At 38.3% G+C, this 22,849-nt stretch overlaps 1 protein-coding gene across 5 annotated transcripts in view; it reads right to left on the minus strand.

Annotated features, from left to right (window-relative positions):
• SLC25A27 (solute carrier family 25 member 27) overlaps positions 1–22,849 on the minus strand; it is a 29,481-nt gene that overhangs the window by 3,535 nt on the left and 3,097 nt on the right. For 2 of the 5 annotated variants that reach the window (XM_078055274.1, XM_036113608.2), the window contains 7 exons: positions 21,004–21,088; positions 17,571–17,693; positions 15,451–15,563; positions 11,470–11,554; positions 6,765–6,857; positions 6,031–6,133; positions 377–724 (listed from right to left, as the gene is read on the minus strand). In XM_078055274.1, coding sequence (XP_077911400.1) covers positions 620–724; positions 6,031–6,133; positions 6,765–6,857; positions 11,470–11,554; positions 15,451–15,563; positions 17,571–17,693; positions 21,004–21,088 — 707 coding nt within the window. In that variant the 3' untranslated portion in view covers positions 377–619. Of the gene's footprint in view, positions 1–376; positions 991–6,030; positions 6,134–6,447; positions 6,514–6,764; positions 6,858–11,469; positions 11,555–15,450; positions 15,564–17,570; positions 17,694–21,003; positions 21,089–22,849 lie in introns of those variants that run through there. The other 3 variants (XR_004924144.2, XM_036113764.2, XM_036113881.2) reach the window with 3 other exon arrangements.

Raw genomic sequence — 22,849 nt, forward strand, 5'->3', positions numbered from 1 at the left:
AGCCTTGCTTTTGAAATGCCCCTGAAAGGCTGATAATAACAAGTTGCTTTATGAAAAGGACCTACCCACCTACGCTTTACTCAAACAAGCTGCATTTTTTTATATATCGAGATTCTTGGGGGCCAGAGACAAACTCTGGTTGCAATGGCATATGTAACAAAGCAAATGCTCTTCTCTATGTTCATCAAGACTCAGTCTGTGGCTGTCGGGAAGTCCTTAGCATGTGCAGTGGAGTGCTAGTCAATAATACAGATCTAACTAAAGATGGGACACTGACAGAAAGAAGCTTCTCTCCTTGAAATCCAAGTATCATCTCAACTTGATGTTTTTTTTCCTCTTGGCAAGAAAAGGTACATCAACTTCCTTCACCACTAGGGAAATTCAAAATGTTTATTCATGAATTTTCATTCACCTCCCTTTAATTTACAGTATGTGCACTTTAACAACAGAAAAAGGAATCATCAAATTTCAATTGAAAATACTGACAACAGTTTAAATATATTTCTGAATCACTACGTATGTATGTATTCTTCCAGATTCCTATTGTCTACTTCAGGTCTGAGATGCTGTCTCCCTTTTGGCAATTCTCTAAGTAGGCTCCTCAGCATAGAATAGCATCTCAAAGGTCAAATCTTCTCGCCCAAGGTAAGTGCTCAGGATTCAAATCTTCTTGAAATTCTGTGCCGGGTCTCATTAGGTGGCCTTGTGTAATCCAACCACATTGCTTTTGAACAAAAAGAGGAGTCAAAGAGAACTTGGGTTTCCAGAGAAAAATAAAGTGCTGCCCCCTATAAATCACAGTCTCTGTGGAGTAAGGTGTCTTCCTAAAGAGGTAGAAATAATAGGGGTGTGTGTTGTAGATGCCCATATTTCAATGATACTGAACACAGTATCTTTAAGGGCTGCATCTTTAAGGGCTTAAAATGGACTGACTCCACTCATCTCTCTGATTTTTTCATAAGTAAGCCAGAACACCAGTGACCAAGGGGTCTGAAAGATTAACCAAAGAAGTTAGTGCATATTTCAAAGTGATTATGAATATTCTACATTTATGCATATACATCTTTGAATGACAAAGTAATTTTGAATCCACTTAGGCTGAAAACAAATACTTTGGTATTTCACCTTTATAGAGCACTTTATAATTGACAAATATTTTCATGTCTTATTTCTCATAAATTTCTCTGAACAATTTACAATAGAAAGGAAAGGTAATGATATCCCTATTTTACAGATGAGGACATTGAGGCTTAGTAATCAAAAAGCTAGAGTATAGGCTTCTGGCTTCCATTCTAGGGTTCCTTCTACTGAACCCTTCCTGCTAAGAGGCTGAGACTCGGCATGCCTGAATTCTAGACTGGGCTTCCCTGTGTGTAGTTCGTCTGTGGAGCGTGACAAGGAGACAGTTAAGGACTTGAAAGTGAAGATGAAAGATTATCCTTTGAGACTTAGATCATAAGCTCAACACCTGATATATCACAAAATGGATATAAAATTTCACATTAAATAGAGAAAAGAGTTTCCAGCTCAGAAAGACTTGACTAACTTGAATGAAGGTATAACCGCATCAAAAGGAATTATAAAGGGATGAGGGTTTTTCAACAACGGAAGATAAAAACAACAGAGACACAGAAGGAAATTGCAGAGGAAACACTGGAAGTAATCATCAGAGAAAGGGTATCTTGGATCCAGTTCCTGTCTGGTTTGGTTCATAGGTGATAGGTAATATTGATCAGAGAGAAACTATCATACTAGAGTCAAAAAAGAAGCTTGAGCAATTAGAATATAAAATGTATTTGGTTAGAGAGTTTGCACAGCAATATTTATGTCCTGTGTTTGGAAATACTGAGCATGTTACGTTTGGAGACAGACTTTACCAGTGGATTTAGAACACATCTTGGCTAGTTAAATATAATGGAGACATGGACAAAATAAAGAATATATATATATATATATTATATATATATATATATATATATAATATTCTTGTGACAACAAAAATGAAGTGAGCCAGTGATATAACTGCAATCAGATCAAGGAACAGAGGTCTTAGTTAAGGGTGGATTATGTAATCATTCCTAGCTGCTCTGGTAGTCAGACTTCTGCATGCAAATGAAGTAAATATTAATCAGTGAGTGAGCAAAACAAGGTCATACTACCTTTACCTAGTGGAAGGGACTGAGGTTGAATTTAGCTGGGTTATGAATAGAAGTTAAACAGGGAGATCCAATAGCCATAACAGCGGTATTATACAAATGGCATATACTGAGCCGCTGTGTGGGAGCACATGAGGGTATGGCATGTTTACTTGTTTTTTCTTCCCTAGCATAGTTATAACACAGTAAATAATGCAAGTGTACATGAACCCGTGTTGTCTGCTCTGGTCTGCCTGGTGGAAAACAGAGTCCTTCTCCGTGCCTTTTACTGTGGGGCTGAACACAAGGGCTCTTGGGTATTCTTAAATACTAAGATTACGAATAAGCTCCTCCTGTTACTATTCTATGTTTAGCAAGCAACCTTCTGATTATAACTTGCCTTCACGTATAGCTTGAATTTAGGAGGAAGCACACTGTTCAGAGGACTTCAGCATCTGGATCACTCGCCAAGTGTGTTTCTCAACATGAATGAGTCAATACCGTGGTCTGATCATCAGTTTCAGTGAGTTCAGTTGAGGGTGAATCTGTATTTGCAAGGCCAATTTACTTGGAAGTGCCCATGTGTCAGCTTTTAAACTCAGGGTCATTACTGTGGCAGATCAACAAGGCAGTGCCACCCTGGTGACCCTGGTGGTTAGCCAGCCTTCCTCTAGTAACATCTCTTTACCACGACACACTGTCTCTTTCCTGACAACTTTCATAACTAGCTGAGGATGTGGAGACACTCCGTATATTGTATTATTAGGAGCATGGGTTTAGAACTGAACAGACCTGCGGTCAGTTCCCAGCTCTGCCACATACCAGGTATATATATGAACTTGAGCAAGTTTCTTATACTTGGAGCCATGTTTTTCTCATCTGAAAAATGAGGATAACACCACCTGTTTCCCTAGGTTCTTATAAGACTTAAAAACAAATAATGTGTATAAAGAGCTTAGCACAGTGTCTGTCATATATGAAGTACTCTTTTTTCTCATTTATACTTCTTGAGTCTCATGCATAAAGAGAATGGGTCAGATTAAATCGTCTCAGTATTCCTTTGTCTTATTCTCCCTGCCCTCATACCTCCTGACCCTGATTCTGTTTTTCATTAATGGTCTCACTGTCCTTACAGTCTTCCACACTAGAAATAAAAAAGTTCCATTTCCTTCCTTCCCTCCCCGACCTTCTACATAGAGTCAATTATTAAATCCTGTAGAGTTAACCAAAAATGGCCCTAGAATCTGCCTTCTCTCCATTTTTACAGTTATCTCCAGGCTAGACCAAAACTTCCTTTCTTGGGTTCTAGCTTTCAGTGTATCTTCTACATTGCTGCCAGAATAATCCTGTCCCCAAACAAACCTTAGTACTTTGCTCCCACAATTAAACAGCTCCTTGCTTACTACAGGTTCCACCTAAACCACTCAACTTGCCCCACAAGGTCCTTCTTAACCTGGTGCTTAAGCACTTCTCTAGCATTCTGCCCCACCACATCCCCTCTGAGGACCTGTTCTTCAGCTATACTGAATTTTCTGCAGTTGTCCAAACCTATTGGGTCCACACATGACTGGAGGCCTATGCTCATGTTGCTCCCTCGTGCCTTTCTTTTTAAATGCCCACTGATCTTTCAAAGCTCAGGTCAGATATCATCTCTGTGAAAGACTTTGTGACTTCCTAAACAGGCAAAGCCATTTTTTACTTTACTATCCATGTTCTCACCCCATTTTGTTCATACCGTAAGTAGAGTACTAATACAACCTGCTTAGTAAGACCACATCCTCTGGAGTCAAACTTCCTGGGTTTGATTTCTGACTCCATTAAATAATAACCACCTAACCTGGCCAAGTTATTCAGACTCTTTAAGCTTTTGTTTCTCCTCTGTAAAAGACATATGATAATAACCTACTGAAGAGATTATTGGGAGAATTCCGTGAGTTAAGCCATGAAAACGATTAGCACAGTGTTGGTGCTAATACCAAGTGATTTAATGATATTGGCTTTATTATTCCTGAAATTTTAACTACTTACATGTCTGTCTTCTCCAACACATTATAAACTGCTCTCATGCAAAAAATAAGCATCTCACTCCTTAGATAGTGCCTGGTTCATGCAGGCCAAATCAGGATCTTCCTTTCCATTAAGAAATATCCACAGATTTGAGATAATTTCAAGGTATAATCAAGACAATCAAAATAAGGTTTTATACTTGGGTACACTTTTGTATCAGATATTGCTAAGGGCTTTGGATATTAACTCCATGTCAATAGATACCCACTATTGCTTGGTGATGTCATTTATTCCCAGAACTTCAATATGTAGATGGTGCTCACCTCTAAAGCTCCATCCCCATATGCTCTGTAAGATCCAGATTGATATATGAAGGAGCCATCTAGACATCTGTTCTTAGATGTCCTATGAATACCCAAAACTTAAAAAATCTAGAACTATGCTTGCTATTCTACCACAGAATCTTCCCTACAAATGATCTCCATGTTAGGAAACTACATCATCTGTTGCTCAATTTGGGAATCTGGGAATGAAGCCCAACTTTCCTTATCTTCTCTGACCATTTTCCCCTCCCCATCCAGTCATGTTTCTAGCTCCTTGCTATCTCCTAAATTATTTTTTGAATCTTTTTCTGTCTGCATTGTAATACTCTCATGCAAGCTATCATTATGTCTCATCTACCACTACTCCGGGCCTTTCCCACATGGCAGCCAGAATGATCTTTTTAAAAACATACATGTCATCAAGCCGGTGCCCCTCACACTTATGGGTCCTACAGCCCTTCCCAAACTGGCCTCTGCCTCTCTCTGGCCTTATTTTGTGCCTCTCTCATCCATGTCTCCATGCCTTGGCCTGCTGGGTTTCCTTCAGTTCCCTGAACTCATCATGTTCTCTGTCCACTCCAACTATCCCTCTACCCAGAATGTTTTTTCTGCTCCTTTTACCTGGCTAAGTCCACTCATTCTTCAGAACTCAATTTTAAAGTCCATTCTCCAAGGAGGTGTTTCTAATCTCCAAGCCTAGGCTGTATGTGCTTGCTATATATTTTCATAACACCATGCACTTTTCCCTTACCACTCGTCACTTCTAGTTTTTTATTCAGTGTTTGGCCTTACCTAAATTAGAAGCTCCAGCACTAGAGCAGGGCCTGAGATTCTCCTGTTCATCCCAAAGCCAGGCATTGAGTACAGGGCTTTGCATGGACTAGGTGCTCAATTAATATTATTATATTGTGTAAAGTGTTGATTGTTTGTTTGAATTTCTAAATCCATGACTAGTTCATTCTTTCAAATATGTTCTAACTTACAAAATACTTGAGTACCTTATTTTTATTATATATCTTATGTTACTTGAATAAGTCTATCTAATTCTACATCTTAGCTTACCTCAGTAAAAAGTAATATCCAGATCAAATAAAAATGACATAATGCTTTCTTACTAAGCTGAGCTTTGTGGTAGTAAGTATTAATGGATATGCAACATTTGCCAGCAAAGTAACAAATTTTGTTTGAAACAGTAACATTTTCATAGGAACAGTCTCTAGTATAAAATCTTTATACCTGTCCCAAACTTACAATGCTTTGGCTAAATGGACTACTAAAGGTTTTACATTGCAGAAAACCCTGTCCACTGGCTTTATAACAGAATGTCAACCTATTCATTTCTAGATGTAATTGAATTATTTTACTTTAATCCAGCAAGGAAGGTGATGGGACTCTGAGGAGAGGTAAAAAGAAAACAAAAAGAGATATAAAAAGGGGAGAAAGAATTGTGGTTTGGGGGAAGAGCCATGCTAAAAACCAAAAGAGAAAAGGGAAAATATCTGTAGATTAAAAGCAATTTAAGTACAAAGAAAACAAAAACAAAGGAAGGAAAAACCTGACGTTACCATTCTCAGCCAAGATGGTAAAAAGCCTTTATATAGACTCATGAATCCTTCTCCTTGAACAGCCTGAATCAAGCAGTCAGTTGATGATTTATACAAAAGTCCCCTAAAAAGGAAAGTGGACAGTTTGCTAAACTTTTTGTGTGTAAATAGATGTATAAATAACACATAAATTAAAAAATAATCTAAGGAAACTTACTATAAGGAAACTTAAACATTTTCTGCTATTTTAAAACAAATAATATTTGTGGTTCAGTATATATAAATCACCTCTTTGGAGTTTAAAGATAATTTCTTTAGGTGTCTAAGGTTGACTCTTCGGATTCATCCCACCCTTAGTCTTATACTTAGAATTCACTCCACCTGATCTCTTCCAGAGAGAACATACTGTTTTATATCAAATCAAATTCTCCATGTTACCTGTAAGTCATAAGCTTCTGAAGAAAGTGCTCTGTAAATTCTCAGCAGAGTATATTTTCATAAACTCTTTGAAAACAATAAAATCACAATAAATACCTTGTGTCTAAAGAATATGATCATTAAATTAACTTATATCCCCAAATGCACAGTATTTTTCCATCAGACAAAGAGCAGGTAATTACATAAAAACAGTTTGCTGGTTGAAGACATGATCACACAGATATATTTCTATCAAGAATAAATACAAGGAAACATCTTTAAGGAACATTATTATTACAGACATTTGAACACATGGAGAGTGATGACTTTGTATCTACCTTCCTTGTTTATCTCGTGGTTGATTCATTATTCGGCTTTTGATGACATCAGCAGGGGTTCCCAGAATAGAAGCTACCAGTCCAGAACATAAACTATAAATACAAATAAATGAATTTGAAGGATAATAAATATAGCGGTTTCTAAATTATAAGAAAAGGAAATTTGATATTTAGAAAGAATGGAATACTAAATATATTACTGTATTATTCTTCATAATAATCTTATTTTTGCTTAAAATCAATGCTTAATGAAATCATTAGAGAGGTAGAAAAAAATAAAAACTTTTTAAAAAGAATGTCCAGTCAACAAATATACATTGGACACCTACTGGTGACAGGCACTCTTCTAGGCAGTAAAGAGGACACATGGGATCCTGTCCCTGAGGCCCTTACTTAGGAAGAGGCAGAGAAGAAATGAATAATTTCAGATGCCGTTAAGTGCTACAAACAAAATAAAATGGGATAGCATGATAGGGAGTAACTGGGTGACAAGCCGTCGTGGAGAGGCTCTTGAGTGACAGCAGAATGGTGAGGAACAATTATGTAAAGACATGAAGGAAGAATGTTGCAGGCCAGAGGAACAGCCCAGGACAAGCCCTGACTCAGAAATGGTCATGGTGGGCTGAAGAGAGAGAGCGGCCGACATGGCCACGGCATCCTGAAGGAGTCCAGCCAGATGAAAGACTGAAGAAGCAGGCAGAGATCAGCCCATGAAGGCTATTGAAGGAGTGTGATTTTATTCTAGATGTGAACGAAAGTCACTGAGAGGACCTTCCGCCGGGCAATCACCTAATTTGGTTAATATTTAACCAATAAAAAAATCACTTTGACCAGTTTAAGCCTCATTCACTAAGCTATTCCATTTGAATATAATCTTACTTTCTTCTGTCCATCCTAAGGAATCTAAAATACAAGCCTAATTATAACATTTTCCCCTATTTATGCCATCTAAGACTCATTCCCTATTGCCTGACTTAGCTCATACACTGGCTGTCATACATATTACTCCAAGATCATATCTCTCTTCGCCCATTACGCTCTGACAATATAACTAAGTGTAGCTCTGTATTCACCATACTATGCAACACCTCCATGCCTGCACCCCTACCTAACTGGACAATTCCTGTTTATCCTTCAGTCTGTGCTCAGGCATAAAGTCTAATGAGTTTCTGTTTATCCCTTCTCCCTTTGTCCAACAAGGTTAATGGCTCCTTCTTGTCAGTGACTCAGAACAGACAAAATGGCTGTGGTCAACCTACTGCAGAGTCCGTCGCAATTCTGTAAATGAGTGACTAAAACGTTAAGAGATCACTAGTAGTTCATTATACTTGTGGGCATGAGAGGCAATACAGAGCATGAACTTCCACAAACTGAAAACCCACGAGCTGCTTTAAACTTTTCCACAAGAAAGACCTATGATGAGAAAAGGGGTGGTTGACCTGAGTCATGGAGAACGAAGTCCCGCATCCCATAAGCTGAATCTACAGAAACTGGGATCAAGGCAGCCTGAATAACAGCTTATGTTTGGCTAATGGAAACCTGGAAAGGAAAATTGTGAAAAACTTTTAGGTCCTTCTGGGACATCAAATACCTCACAAAAATAAGGACCACTGACTTCTGTCCCAAGGCTTTTGAAGTCTCTGAAGGCTCTATGGCAGGGAAGTTGAAGCTACCTTAGGAATCTTCATACTCTCTCTTACTCTAAACTGCTGCAGCAGAAAGTACCCAGATTTTGTCTACCTCTTTCAGGTCAGGATTTATAATTCAAAGGGGAAAAGTACTTTAGAAATACTTGAATTCAAGGGACGGAACCCATATAACCTTTTTCACATTACAGCAAATGACCCAACTGTGCATATAACGTCCTTGGGTCTCTGTCCACACGACAGGTATCGTCTATGTGGAAAGAGCTCTTGTTTCACCATATACATTCCAGTAGGTGTACCCTACTGCTCTTTTTATATTCTTTCCTATTAGTTCAGATTCTTTGAAAGTTTAATACCATTGGTTTTAATATACCTTAATATTTTCACAAAGGAACCTCTTAACTAACACCTAATATAGTGTGATCTGGCTAGACTTCTTTAAAACAAATATTAAAAGACAGAGAATAATGTATTCAGGAGGCCTCAAGGAAGATGGTATCTAGAGTCAAAGGGAAAAGATAGAGCAATAAAAGGAACATTGATTTCGCCCAAGTTACTTGCACTGAAATGGACATTGCTGCTTTTTGCTATTGGCCTTCATCACTCCTGGCTAGCAACAGCCCAAAATGAAGCCGAGGACACAGCTGAAGTGATAACAGACAGAAAGTGACTGGGCGAGTCTTCTGATCTCTCCAGGAGGCCACGTGGCTATCTGCAAGACCAGGTTCAGATACTCCATCAGCACTGTTTCAGAGAAAGCCAGCCTTTTAAGGATGAACTAAACAAGCATGCTCATGTGTCATCTTCACACAGAGTAAACTCGCCTTTCTTACAGTTTTACCTCTCAACAGCCTCATGATTTAAAAAGAAGAAAAACAAGGTTATCCTGCTCTTTCTGTCCTATATCATTTCCTGACCATTAATTCAACTCCCTACTTTTCCTCTGTTTCCTTGATTAACATAACTTGCTACATGCCTTCCCACCTCACTAAAATCCTGGCTTGTCTTTTCTGCTCCTGCCCTACCCCAGGACTTTTTACTTACCCCATTTTTAGAAATTGTGGTAAAATAGACACAACATACAATTTACCATTTTAATCATTTTTAAGTGCACAGTTCAGTGCTTACACCGTTTTTATTCTTCTTTATATCAAATTTTTTTTTCCTTAGGTGTTGGATGTCTCATATAAAGCCCTCTGGTTGTACAGCTATAATCCCCTTCATTTTCTTCTAGGACACAGTATCCAGAACTTCCAGACCACATAGCACCGTTTATCTACTTAGATTTGAGTTCATCATTAGCAACTTCTGAGCTGCCTCATATACCACACATATTCATACCAACCCATTTAAAAAACTGATCCAGTGGGTACAGCTTAAAAAGGAAACAAATGCCCATCATCCTAAAACCTGAATTAGAGAAGAATAAGACTAAGTTATTTCACATTAGGACTGGAATATATACAGCTGGAAATCTTGTTTTTCCACAAAAGACAGATCTGTTTGGTAGGGTAGTATATGTTAGGAAGATTTACACCTGCCAGGAAATCCATGATTCTTTGGCTAGATGTGGTATTTCAAAGACCATTTGGATAGAAAGACAATGAAATAGAGTGTTAATATCAATGTGGTACTATAGGACAGACCTGAGTACCTTGCTTCTGGAGTAGATCATAACACCAGAACAGACCAGCATCCTGAAAGATGAAAACATCTCACAAGGTGACTCAGCTGGGTAGAAACTGGAGACAAAAGTCTCCTGGGCAGAGTGAACAGCATGAACAAAGATAGTGCAGGAAAGATGGCAAGGGTAGATACAGATATAATACATATGTTTATCAGGATGGAAATAAGAAGTGGAAGGAGGCCAAAATCCTCAGTTTTCTCTGAAAGAGGAGGCCAGACTATTGGCTACAGAAAGTCTGGTGTAGCTTGTGAACAAATCTGGGTGAGAATGTGGAATGGAAAAGAATGGTAAGTAAAGACATAGACAAAGATTGCTCTAGTAGCACTAAAGATCACACTTATTTTAAGAGTGGAGGAATGAAGAAAAACTACTCTAGGAATATAAAGCTAAGGTGAATCTGAATTAGGAATTGCTTATATCTATATATCTCCAAATCTCACTGGTTCAACACTATTAATATACTTTTGGGGTCATCTAAATAGCATAAAGCATTCTGGAATTTGGACACAAGATCAGAAGCTAAATGAAATCACTATAATGTTATGAACACTAGACATCTATAAAGTAACTCAATCTAATGGATAATCTGAAATTGTGTTGCAAAGAGATAAGATACTGCTTCTTCCTGGAGTGCTCTTCTTCCTGTCTCTGTCAAGAGCTACAGCCCTTCAAAACACCTAATTCTAGCTCCTTTATAGGCTCCTCCAAGTGGTTATTTTTTTCTTCCTCTTCTGAATGCTACAGAAACTAGTCACTTTGTTTCAGCATTTAAGATTTTATTTATTTATTTGAGAGCGAGAGAGAGAGAGAGAGGGGAGGGGTAGTGGGAAAGGGAGAGGGAGAAGCAGACTCTCTGCTGAGCAGGGAGCATGACAACGCAGGGCTCAATCCCAGGACCCTGGGATCATGACCTGAGCCAAAGGCAGATGCTTAACTGACTGAGCCACCCAGGTGCCCCTGTATATTTTTATGTTTGTCTTGTTTTCCCCTTGGTCAACTCCCTGCAAAGGAGCCTGGATTACCCTTTGTACCTGCTGCAGGGCCCTGCAGGTGCCTTTATCATAAAAGATGCTCAAACATATCTGTGGAATTGAATTGGAGAATTGATCAACAGAATCTGACCCCAGGAGGGTCCCATCAAGGTGCAAATATTTGGGACCATTTAATATGAAACATTCTGCAATTTTGTCTCTCTCTTCCCCATTTTAACTGCAAAAAATTTTAAGAAAATTGTTCTTTTTAAATGTACTATCACATTACTCTAAGGGTAATATCACTAGATTCTCGATCAAAAGAGACAAAAGGTTAGAATTTATGCCAAATATGAAGAAAAGTAATATAGAAAATAATTCAAACTAAAATAATCACCTACCTCGATAAACCATGAGTCATGATATTGTCCTCAAGTGGTGTATTCAGTACCAAATAGTGTTTCACTGTATCATAAGTGGTTAAATCTGGCAATAAAAAGAAAAAGAAGGCTGAAATATTCATTTGGCAATGAATTTCTTTTATGTTAAGAATATATTAGTCTTAGGATGCCTGGGTGGCTCAGTCGGTTAAGCCTCCGACTCTTGATTTTGGCTCAGGTCATGATCTCAGGGTCATGAGATTGAGCCCTATGTGGGGTTCCACGCTGAGCATGGAGCCTGCTTAAGATTCTCTCTCTTTTCCCCTATCTCCCTGTCCCTCTCATCCCCCTGCTCACATACACACTCTCTCTCAAGAAAAAAAACATAAAGAATAGGTTAGGCTTGGGGCAGGAATGTGTACAAGGATGAAAGATACCATTATCATTCTCAAGCACAGGAAAGCGACCTGCAGATGAAAAAGAAAAAAAAAAAAAAAAGAATAGGTTAGGGTTGGGGCAGGAATGTGTACAAGGATGAAAGATACTATTATCATTCTCAACCACAGGAAAGCGACCTACAGATGGAGGGGGAGAAAAAGAGGAAGAGAGACAGACACTCAATTATATTGTTTGAACATCTGAATCCAGCTATGCCTAATGTCAGCTCAACCCCTGGACTTCTTAGTATTTGAGATAATAAATTCCTTTTTTAATCCCAAGTAGGTTGAGTTGAAATTCTGTCACTTATAAATAAAAGGTCCTGGCCATTATTCTACATTAAGCTTTTTATATTTTTTTTTTCTAATGACAATGAAGAGCTGTTGAAGAGTTTTAAACAGGGCAGTAATATATTACAACTCTGGAGTTTTATAATGACTACCTACAGTGAAGTACAGGAAGTAATTATAAAGAGGCAAGAATGGATAGATACATTTGGTCATTCACCAAATATGTGTCTACCGTGTGGTAGTAGGCATTATTCTAGGTGCTGGGGTAAGAGCCATCGACAAACTGAACAAAATCCTCATTCTTTGTTGAGGGATGAGACAGCAAGCAAATACGTAAACCACAGCATTTCAGATAGTTGTAACTGCTCTGAAGACAAATAAGGCAAAGAAAGGGGATAAGAATATCAGAAGGTGGAGAAGAATGATGTATGTGAATTTTAAAGATGTGATCAGGGAAAGCTTCTTAATAACATCTAAACAGAGACCTAAAGGAAACATGAGGAAATAAACCTTATAGCTATCTAAGAAAGGGTGTCCCAGGAAAAACAACATATGTATTCTATCCCTGAGGCAAAAGTCAGCTTGGTATGTTAGAGGAACAGCAAGAATACTGGTCTAACAGGAGCAGAGTAAGCAAGGCCTAGAGAAGTAGCAGAGTCCAGAAGATGGGGAGATACAGAAGCCAGGGCAGGATTTTGAGCAGAGCAGTGATGACTCTGGATTACTATTTACACGGACATTTTGGCTATTCTCCTGTGACTAGACTACAGGGAAACAGGACAGATTAGAGATGAGACTATTGCATTTATTCTGGTGAGAGATGATGATGGTTTGGATAAAGGAGTTGTGGAGCACTGGTCAGATTCTAGATATGTTTTGAAAGCGGAATCACCAAATTGAATAGAGAGGGAAAGAAAGGAATCAAAGATGACTACAAGATTTTGAGCTTAAACAGTTTGAAGGGCAGAGCTGCCATTTTTGGAGATGGTGAAAATGAGAATTGGCTAATTTAAAATGTTTTCAGTAAGATGATGGAGTGGTGACCTTGATCAGAGCAGTTTCCAATGCATGGTGGGACAAAATGGCTATGAGGTAGATATAGGAAGACTAGTTTGGAGGCTTCGTAGTGATCCAGTAGAAGGAGGTAAATAATACTTGGACAAAGGAGTGGCTCCAGGGATGAAAAGAAATGGATGGATGTGAGATACAGCTAGGAGATAGAAGTGGTTGGACTTGGTGACCGACTGGCTATAAGGAGTAAGTGAAAGGAAAGAGACAAAACTCAGGCCTAGGTTTCTGCATTGTTCAAGTGAGAAGGTGAGATATCGTATATTGGGGTTGGGAAGAATGGAGAAGGAAGTAGTTTGATAAACGAGTTTGGTTTGGACACAAAGTGATATATTCAAGATAACCCAAATAAACATGCTGAGTAAATAGCTGGAAGCTGGAAGAGAAATTTGAGCTACAACAGATTTTGAAGCATGAAATTGAGAAATTACAATCAGTAAAGATTCCTGATAACTAAAATAGCTACCAATATGATGCAGTAGCCTTGGATGGACTGAAATAGCAAAATAAAAAAAAAAATAGATTTACTTCCTTTGATGTTTAAGTGATATGTTACTATAACCCTCAAAAAGGCCATTCCTGGGGCGCCTGGGTGGCTCAGTCATTAAGCACCTGCCTTCGGCTCAGGTCACGATCCCAGGGGCCTGGGATTGAGCCCTGCATCGGGCTCCCTGCTCAGCGGGAAGCCTGCTTCTCCCTCTCCCACTCCCCCTGCTTGTGTTCTCTCTCTCACTGTGTCTCTCTTTCATTTTCCCTTTTTTTAAAAAAAAGGCCATCCCTTCATTTCCTTCAATTCCATAATTTTGGTCTTAGAAACAATCCTTTCATTCAATAATACGTTCATCAAATGTTTACTGACTACATAAGGGACTAGTTAAATAATGATAAATAAAACATCCTTGCCTTCAGGGGACTCATTATTGAGTGGAGGAGATAGACACACAGTAGAAAGCAATGGAATGAGGTACAAGTGATCACAGAGATAAGCACCGGGAACTACAGAAACTCATAAAAGGGCATCTCACACAACACGGCTAGGGAAGGGTGGTTGTAGGGTTCAGGAAAAATACAAGGTAGAGAGACATCTCAGCGGAGTATGAAAAGATCTGCAGAAGGATACCAAATAGAAGAAGAGGGAAGTTGAGAAAGTAGAAGGTGAAGAGCAGCGTGCTATGTGCAGGCAGAGGAACCTTCTAGCTCATGACTCTCTGCTTCACTCTTTACTCCTGAATCAGTGAATTGCTCAATTCCCTGAAGGCACCTGTTGGATTGTAAAGACCTTCTATATTATGTTACGAAATTTCCACTTTCTTCTGTGAGTGATGAGAAACCAGTAAAGTGTTATAAGGGTCCCAGTAACATGTTCAGACCTGTGTTTTAGATATATCCCTCTGGATACTGGGTATAAATTTGAGGACCGAGGAGAAGACCAGCCTGATGGCTACGGCAGTGCCCTAGCTGCGTGGCTTTCATAGTGAGAATTGTAAAAACGGTCATTTTAAAGACACTAAGGTGGTAGGTATTGGAGAGGGTACACTTTTAAGAAATATTTAGAAGACAGAAGCAAGGGACGCCTGGGTGGCTCAGTCAGTTAAGCATCTGCCTTCGGCTCAGGTCACGATCCCAAGGTCCTGGGATCGAGTCCTGCATCGGGCTCCCTGCTTCTCCCTCTGCCTGCTCTGCCTGCTGCCCCCCTCTGCTTGTGTGTTCCCTCTCTCTCTGACAAATAAATAAATAAAATCTTAAAAAAAAAAAAAAGACAGAAGCGGTTACTGACTATGAGAAGTGAGGGGCAGGATGAGTTAAGGAAACGTTCAGGTTTCCAGTCTGGGATGCCTGCTGCACAAGCTGGGGGAAGAGCTGGACATTCTGGATATAATGATTGTCACAAGGTTACATGTGCCAGTTTGGATCTTGGAGGAGGGTGTGGGTAGAGAGGAGGCCTTAGAAATAGTTTAGTCCTATCTCCTTATTGTCACAATTTGCTTGTTTTAGGAAATCCTTTTCATAGATCACCATGGAGAAAAGGGAAAATACTCTAGAGAAAATATTCAGTTAAGGTGTTACAACATAAAAGAAGACTGCTGCCAATGTATATTACTAAAAATAATAAAATAGAATTTTTCATTTTCCCTGATGTCAGTGCTTATCATTACAATGGTGAAGGCAGTTAGGACTTATCAGAGTTCAATAAAGTTTCCATTACCTCCCATATTCACCAGTGCTGCTCTTTGTATATTGGGTACCCAGCCTGCCCAAAGCCCACGTATTCCTCCTTCAGATAAGATTTTTGCAAATGCATGATGCACACCACGAAATCTAAAGGAAAAATAATAATGAAATGTGAAAAGTCTATGCATTTCTATGGAATGCAACTGGATAAACTTCACCTATAGCTGTTATGATTTGGAGTAAAATAACATCTTAATTATCCAGAACTGTTAGAAATTTTTAAAAAGTCAATCCTCACATATTCTCATAAAAGAAATGACATTTTTAGTCCAAAGAGTAGGGAGGCCAATCTTATAATAGAAGTTCTTAAAATTGAATACTTTTTTGGCTTATAAAAATTTACTACCCTATCCTGATTTTGTTCTTTTTTTTTTTTTTTGTACACAGGTGAAAAATGGTGCTGAACCATGAATCAAATCTGGAAACCTCTGTTATAAAATAATAGTCTGGGTTCTATATAGTCAGAAATACCTAGAGTCCAATGCCACCTTTACCACTTAGTAGCTGAGTGGCTTTTACTTAGGTACTACATTCCCTGACTCTCACCAAAAAGATAATATGACATATTTATTGGGCGTGCATAATTGCTATAATGTTACATGGGAAGTTATATTCACAAATGATGGTCATTGTAGTTAAAATCTGTTATGCACTTGTTAAGCACAAGACTTTTTATATACATAAGATAAATTTTATTCCTTAAAACTCTATGAAGTGTGAATTTACATTCCAATTTCCATCTGAGGAAACTGAGGCTTAGAGAAGTTAAGGAACTTGACTAGGGTCAGAGCTAAAATGTGGTAAAGGCTGGATACGAATCCCGGGTTGTCTGACCCCAAGGTTGATGTTTTTTACAACAATAGGAAATGTTTTTTACTACTATATCAAACCAAAAATTTCCAACAGTGAAGACGAAGGGGAAAAATTGATGAGATGAGTTAAAAACTCAGATTTTTCTGGATCCCAATAGTTCTCTCCATATAGCCAACCATGGCAACATCACTTCTTCCTGCTACTTTAGTAATTAATTAGAAGTTGTTACAAGATGACAAAATGGGTCCTGGGATTCTGTAAACTACTTGGTTAAGTCTGAGTGGTACCCTTTTCTCCTCTGTGGTGGGTGTTCTCTCTGTTTGGAGGGCTCAAGGGGGGCCTGGACTGCCAAGCCCAACCTCAACTTCCACTGAGCCAGCTAGAGGGGCAGCACTGTGAAGAGCAGTGGTCAGTGAGAGTGATGGGCTCCCAAAGGAGGTCCCAAACCCTCCTTCACCTCTGGCCCAGCCACAGACCTGCAGTGTTCAGAGGAGCAGACCTCTTCATACTCAGCCCAAGGCATTCTGCACTTTTCCTCTTTTCTGGGAGAGGTCTATCAATCTCTAAGATTTTGCCCCTTTCCCAGAGAAACAGACTAAGTGGTATTTTAATAAATTGTTGAACATGAAGTCCTTTGAAGAAAGGCAGACTTCAATAATGTAGAGTAATGCAACAGGAGAATTTTGTATCACAAAGGCCTAATAAAAACCTTCCTTAAACTTGGGGAAGAGAGGAGGAATGGGATTAGACAAGGAAGTGGGAAGAACTTACAAGGTCAATCTTGCTATTTCCCTTCTTTCAGGGATAAAGGGAAAGGAACCTAGCTTTTAGCCATGGAAGAGCCGAGGCAGTCTAACTGTCATGCAAACCTTCTGAACAGTCCCTTTTAAAGATAAAGAAACAGAGAGTAGGAGTGCTAAGTGACTTCTACAACACTAAACCACAACAGCAAAATTGGGGTTCACACTGGGGCAAATTGCAAATTTTAGTGATCAGACTCTTTATATCAAGCTGTAATGGGACAAGTCTAGCTGATTAGGCTGGGAAAAGCAGCAAACAGCTACGAACACATATAATTTTTCTGATAGAGAACACGGGCACCTTATCATGCAATGAAAAGATCCGTGTTAGCCCTCCTCTTAATGAATACATCCTCCAAGTTGAAAGAGTCAGAATTAATGTCTTCACTGAATGTTGGATTACAAAAATGCATAAATCAGTAGGTACATGTTCAAACTATGACGGGGGGAAGGAATGGAATCAGTTAATTGGAGAACTTACCGCAAAGGTTTTCCTTCAAGTTTCCTTTTTCCTTCCATTTGCATCTGAACCTTCACTAGATCAGTTGGGTTGGCTAAAAATTGGCCAACAACACCAGCCATCATACCTCCAATTACTGATTTCCTAATTACAAAGGGAGATACATTTTTTAATAGTTTCTGTTAATTTTGCAAATTTTGTAGTGAACAGTACCAAGCTGGTCCAGCCCCTGCATAGGGGATTTAAGACAAAGTGAAGAAAAGGATGGACAAACGAATCACAGAGGAAAGTAGATGGTTTGTCTGTTTATTGAAGGGAGGGTTAAAGGACTATAAGGAGTTGAAATTCAAATCTGGTTTCAGGGGCCTTCTATGGCCTGAAATTCAAAAGAAGGGCATTTGCTTCAAAGTTATAAATATCTGAACTAACCATTTAATTGTAGTTTAATTCTGACCACAGGGGAATAAAAACAGCATAGATGTAATCAGTCTAACACACAAAAGCTGGTAAGTCAGAGTTTGTAAATTACTATTTTAGTAGTTTTGCAAAGTAAAGGGGGGTTGATAACTTTTTTCTCTTCGAAGAAACTCTCTCTGCCCCTAGACTCTTCCTTCTCCTCACCTCCCAAAGCCAACAGTGATCAAATCTAGACTACTATACTTAAACATGCTTTGAATCCATCCCCTCCTCTCCATTCCAGCTACTTGTGTTGCAGACCAGACTCTGATCATCTTTTACCTTTTCTTTGAAGAAAAGGGATAATTTCTTTCCTTTTACTCTAAAACTATATTTGAAGAGGTACAAATGGGTATAAAGTAAAAAGAGTCCCTATTATGAGTTCCCTTCCTCTGAAGCAATCACAATTACTAGTTTCTTATGATTTCCTGCACATAATAATAATGCATTCACTGATTGCTTATTATTTCAGGCCCTGTTCAAGCATTTTAAAAAACATTTATTTTTCATATCAACCCTATGACATTAGTACTGTTAAATCCTCTTTACAGATAAGGAAACTGAGGCATAAAAGCAGTTAAAGGACAGCTCAAATCACACAACTAGTGAGTGGTACGGCCAAGGCATAACAGCAGCGAGTCTGAGTGCAGACCACACAGTCTTAAGCACTAAGTTACAATCGATAGTTTGTGTACACACAAATGTATATGTATAAATACTCATTTTTAAAAGAACATATGTAGGGGTGTCTGGGTGGCTCAGTCGGTTGAGCCGCCAGCTCTTGGTTTCTGCTCAGGTCATGATCTGGGGGGTCGTGGGATCAAGCCTCACATCAGGCTCCGCACTCGACTCGGGGTCTGCTTGAGATTCTCTCCCTCTCCCTCTGCCCTCCCCTTCCCCCACTTGCACTCTCTCTCTCTCTCTAAAATAAATAAATAAAATCTTAAAAAAAAAGCACAAATGTAGAATGCCAGGTTGTATACTGTTCCACATCTTAATTTTTCCCTAATAATATCCTTTAAGATATATTTTTCCTAATAATGTATCTCAAAAGTTATCAATTCATATAGAGCTGCTTCATTTTAAAAAACAGTTTCATAACATTCCATTTTATGGACACATAACAATTTATTTAGACAGCTTAACTTTTAACTAAGAAATCTGAACATTTACATGGCATTTGATAGGCCCTGCAAATTGTTTTCCATAGAACTTGTATCAATCTCCATCAACACCAACAGCCTAGGAGCGTGCCTGGTTCTCACAATGATGAACACAGCACTGTTTTTTCTCTTTGAGAATGTCATAACTACTGCCTCCTCAGTAATTGTGACATAATTCTAATTGTTTAGGCATCTGTCTCTATTACTGTGTGCTCAGTGATGGCAGGGACTACTATCTTTTTCATTACTCTAGCCTCAGTATTGGGTACAGGACAGGCACACCATGATCACTCAGTCAAAAACACCTCTTGATTGAATTGTTCTGACTGGGTCAAAAGACATCAAGCCCATCTACCCTGAGAGTTGACTTCACAGTGAAATATTTCCTTTGAACCCTTTATACCTTTCTCTTCTGGGGGGAATTACAGAATGTAAGGATTATTAATCTATTTCATCACTAATTCTGGGAAAACAATTAGTATAGCTTAGTACATTATAATTTTTTTAAACAAAGCCAAGAGATTTTACCTGAAAGGTGAAATTCTGCTTATTACTATTTTCTTATAGTTGTGACTTAAATTTTTTTTAGCCCAGAAAAGATATTATAGACATCCTTATAGGTTAGTCATATAAAACCTACCTCATTCTTTCAAAGCTGTATATTATGCTTCCCTGTATATATCAAAATTTATCTACTTCCAAATTGATAATTATTTAATTTTTTAAAAAAAATTACTATTCTCAACACTGCTACAGTCAATATCTGTGTGTGTGGGTCTGGTCTGTGTGTTTATGCATAGGTATGGGTATCTCTGAATGTGAGTATATCATAAAGGAAGAGTTGCTGGGTCAAAAGATTACACATTTAAACACTTTAACAGGTACTATATTCTCCAAAAAGACTATATAGTAACTTACATTCCTGTTAACAGCTTAATGGCTAAAAGACAGTTTTAATTAGTTTCCCTGATCACTGGTGAGGTTGAACATTTTTAAATGTTTAATGAACATTTATATTTTTTCTTTTGTGAATTTTGTCTGTTGATATCCTTTCCCTATTTTCTTTGTGTTTTTATATTTTTTTAATTTATTGGTATGAGTTCTATGTATATTATTTATAATAACTTATTTTTGTTTCTGTTATAAATATAACTGATATGCAGTTACATTCATTATCTCATCTAATCCTACAAAAACAAAAGCCTGATGGTAGGCATTACTTCTACAGCTAAGAAAACTGAAGATCAAAATGGTAAAGTAGTTTAACCGGATTACATACGTACTAGTAGAGCAGGAATTTGAGCCTATCTCTGTGTAACTCAAAAGCTTGTCTCCCAGTAGAAAGAGGCATGAAGAAGGTGCTCTTTTAATATTGGGACACCTGGGTGGCTCAGCCAACTAATATTGGGACACCTGGGTGGCTTAGCCAGTTGATCTGCCTTCGGCTCAGGTCATGATCCCAGGGTCCTGGGATCGAGTTCTGCATCGGGCTCCCTGCTCAGCGGGGAGCCTGCTTTTCCCTCTGCCTGCCGCTCCCCCTGCTTATGCTCTCTCTCTGACAAATAAATAAATAAAAGCCATTTTTAAAAAAAGGAATTCTTTTAATATTAAAATATTAAATAATATATATGCAAAATTTCATATACATATGCAAATGTATGTTTGTGTACAATGTGCAGTAAATGCTCACTTATTTGGATTTATATTCTAATTATTATTTTAAGCCTATAACTTGAGGCAATTTGGGTACAAATACAAAATTTTATACAAATCTAATGGATACACATTAGTGCCTTAGGGTCAATAGTATATATTATTTTCAAAACAAAACTTACCAAAGGGGATAATGCTTATCTTCACTTTTGCCAAATACAACTTCACGAAGATGTTCGTAAGTGACCATGCGGCCTCCGGAGTACACTGTGTAGAATGGATCATTTAAAAGGTGAATTCAGCTAGATGTTTAATAAAACAAGAGGGCATTTGACCTGGCCAGTTGACCTCTCTAGCTGGGTTGTTCTTTCATGCACACGTGGTCTTTTCTTGATGTTTCTGTAAAGGTGGCATGCTTTCTTAAGCCTCAGGCCTTCTCACATGCTGCCTGATTTTTCTTGAATGGATTCTTCCTCTCTGCTTTGCTAACTCCTCCTAGTCCTCCAAGACTCAATTCAAAGAACATGTTTTTCTAAAGAGTGCTCCCTGACCTCCAGTGTTCTAGACTGCCAGCGCACCTGCCAAGCTTCTCCTCTGTTCCCCCAGAACTACCCAGGCATACGTTGAATATGACATTTATCACATTAACTAGAGATTAACTTGATTTTGTTGCTCATCTTTCCATCAGACCATGAGCTTTTCAGGGCAGGCTTTGTGTGTTTTCATTACTCTATGTGCTCTAATACAGAGCTTGGTACACAGCAGGCATTTTCATTTAATAAACATGCATAACTTCACTGGATAATTCATTATATTGGGGTAACTTTTTCAAAAAAGTTTGTCAAAAGTATGAAATGAATCTTAACTGTAAAGCCGTATATGATGGTCAACAAAATACAAATGAAAAGAAGTGAAACTCAAAGCAAGAATGGGAAGCAAAGGAGAAAATATAAAAAAAAAAAAAAAAGATTGGGAAATAAAAATCATTAAAATCAGTACATGGTATTCATAGAGAGCACTTTCCTTGATATTTCAGGAAGTCTGATAAAATATTTTAACATATTCACAAATACACAAAGCACTAAAACAACAATAGTCTCTATACACACTTCTGGAAAGCTCTTGATGAAGACACTGTAACTCACTCATCTGAAGAACTGAAGCTTTAAAAATCATAAGCTGGTAAGTGTTAGTACTGGACCCTTTTCTGGTCAAGGGTCCCTATGTACTTGCAGAAATATTATGAACGTAGAGGAGAAGAATGCCGCACCTGTCCTACCTCCGTTTGAAGCCAAGTTTATGTTCTGCTGTCCACAAGCTGAAAACCCAACAACTATCTTTGTGAGTGCCACTGGAGAAGCAGAGCAGAAAAGTATTCTCACTGGCTGTGGCACAGTTACAATTATTTCCTTTTAAGAGTGACTAAAGGCCCACACAGGTAAGTAGGTAGCCTTGGGAACTGAGGCGAAAATCAGCTGCACTGCAATCACTCAATTGCCAGTATTGGATCAGTCATCCCTGTGCTCTTTCAGAGTTGCCTAGTCTGTAGTGTATGGGACAAAGACTAGTGATATTTGGCATTTTAGTCAAATATATTTTAGTTTTCAAAGAACATGAAAAATTTAAATTTTGTGTTTTAAAGTTTCTAAAGTGGAGGAAAATATCAATTGCTCATTTTTTTTTCTTAAAAATCTTCGAACATTTAGAGAAGTAGAGAAAATAATTCCCTCTGTATCCTTGAGATGTATCAATTGCTAACATTTTTGCCATACTTGATTCATTTTTCTGCTTAATTATTTTGAAGTACATTACAGACATCATGACAGTTCATCCCTAAATGTCTTTATATGCATTTCTAAAAATTTAAGGCAATCATTCCTTAATAATTGGTGGTTAGTTTTCTTAAGAGAATATTCATTTATCACTGTAGTAGAAAAAACTACTGGATTTGGGCACAGCTAAACACAAAAGCAGAGGACACAAACACAGAACTCATAACAAACTTACCAGCTGAAATCAAGATAGATA

This window comes from Halichoerus grypus, chromosome 9 (genome assembly GCF_964656455.1).
Source record: "Halichoerus grypus chromosome 9, mHalGry1.hap1.1, whole genome shotgun sequence".
NCBI classification, from domain to species: Eukaryota; Metazoa; Chordata; class Mammalia; order Carnivora; family Phocidae; genus Halichoerus; species Halichoerus grypus.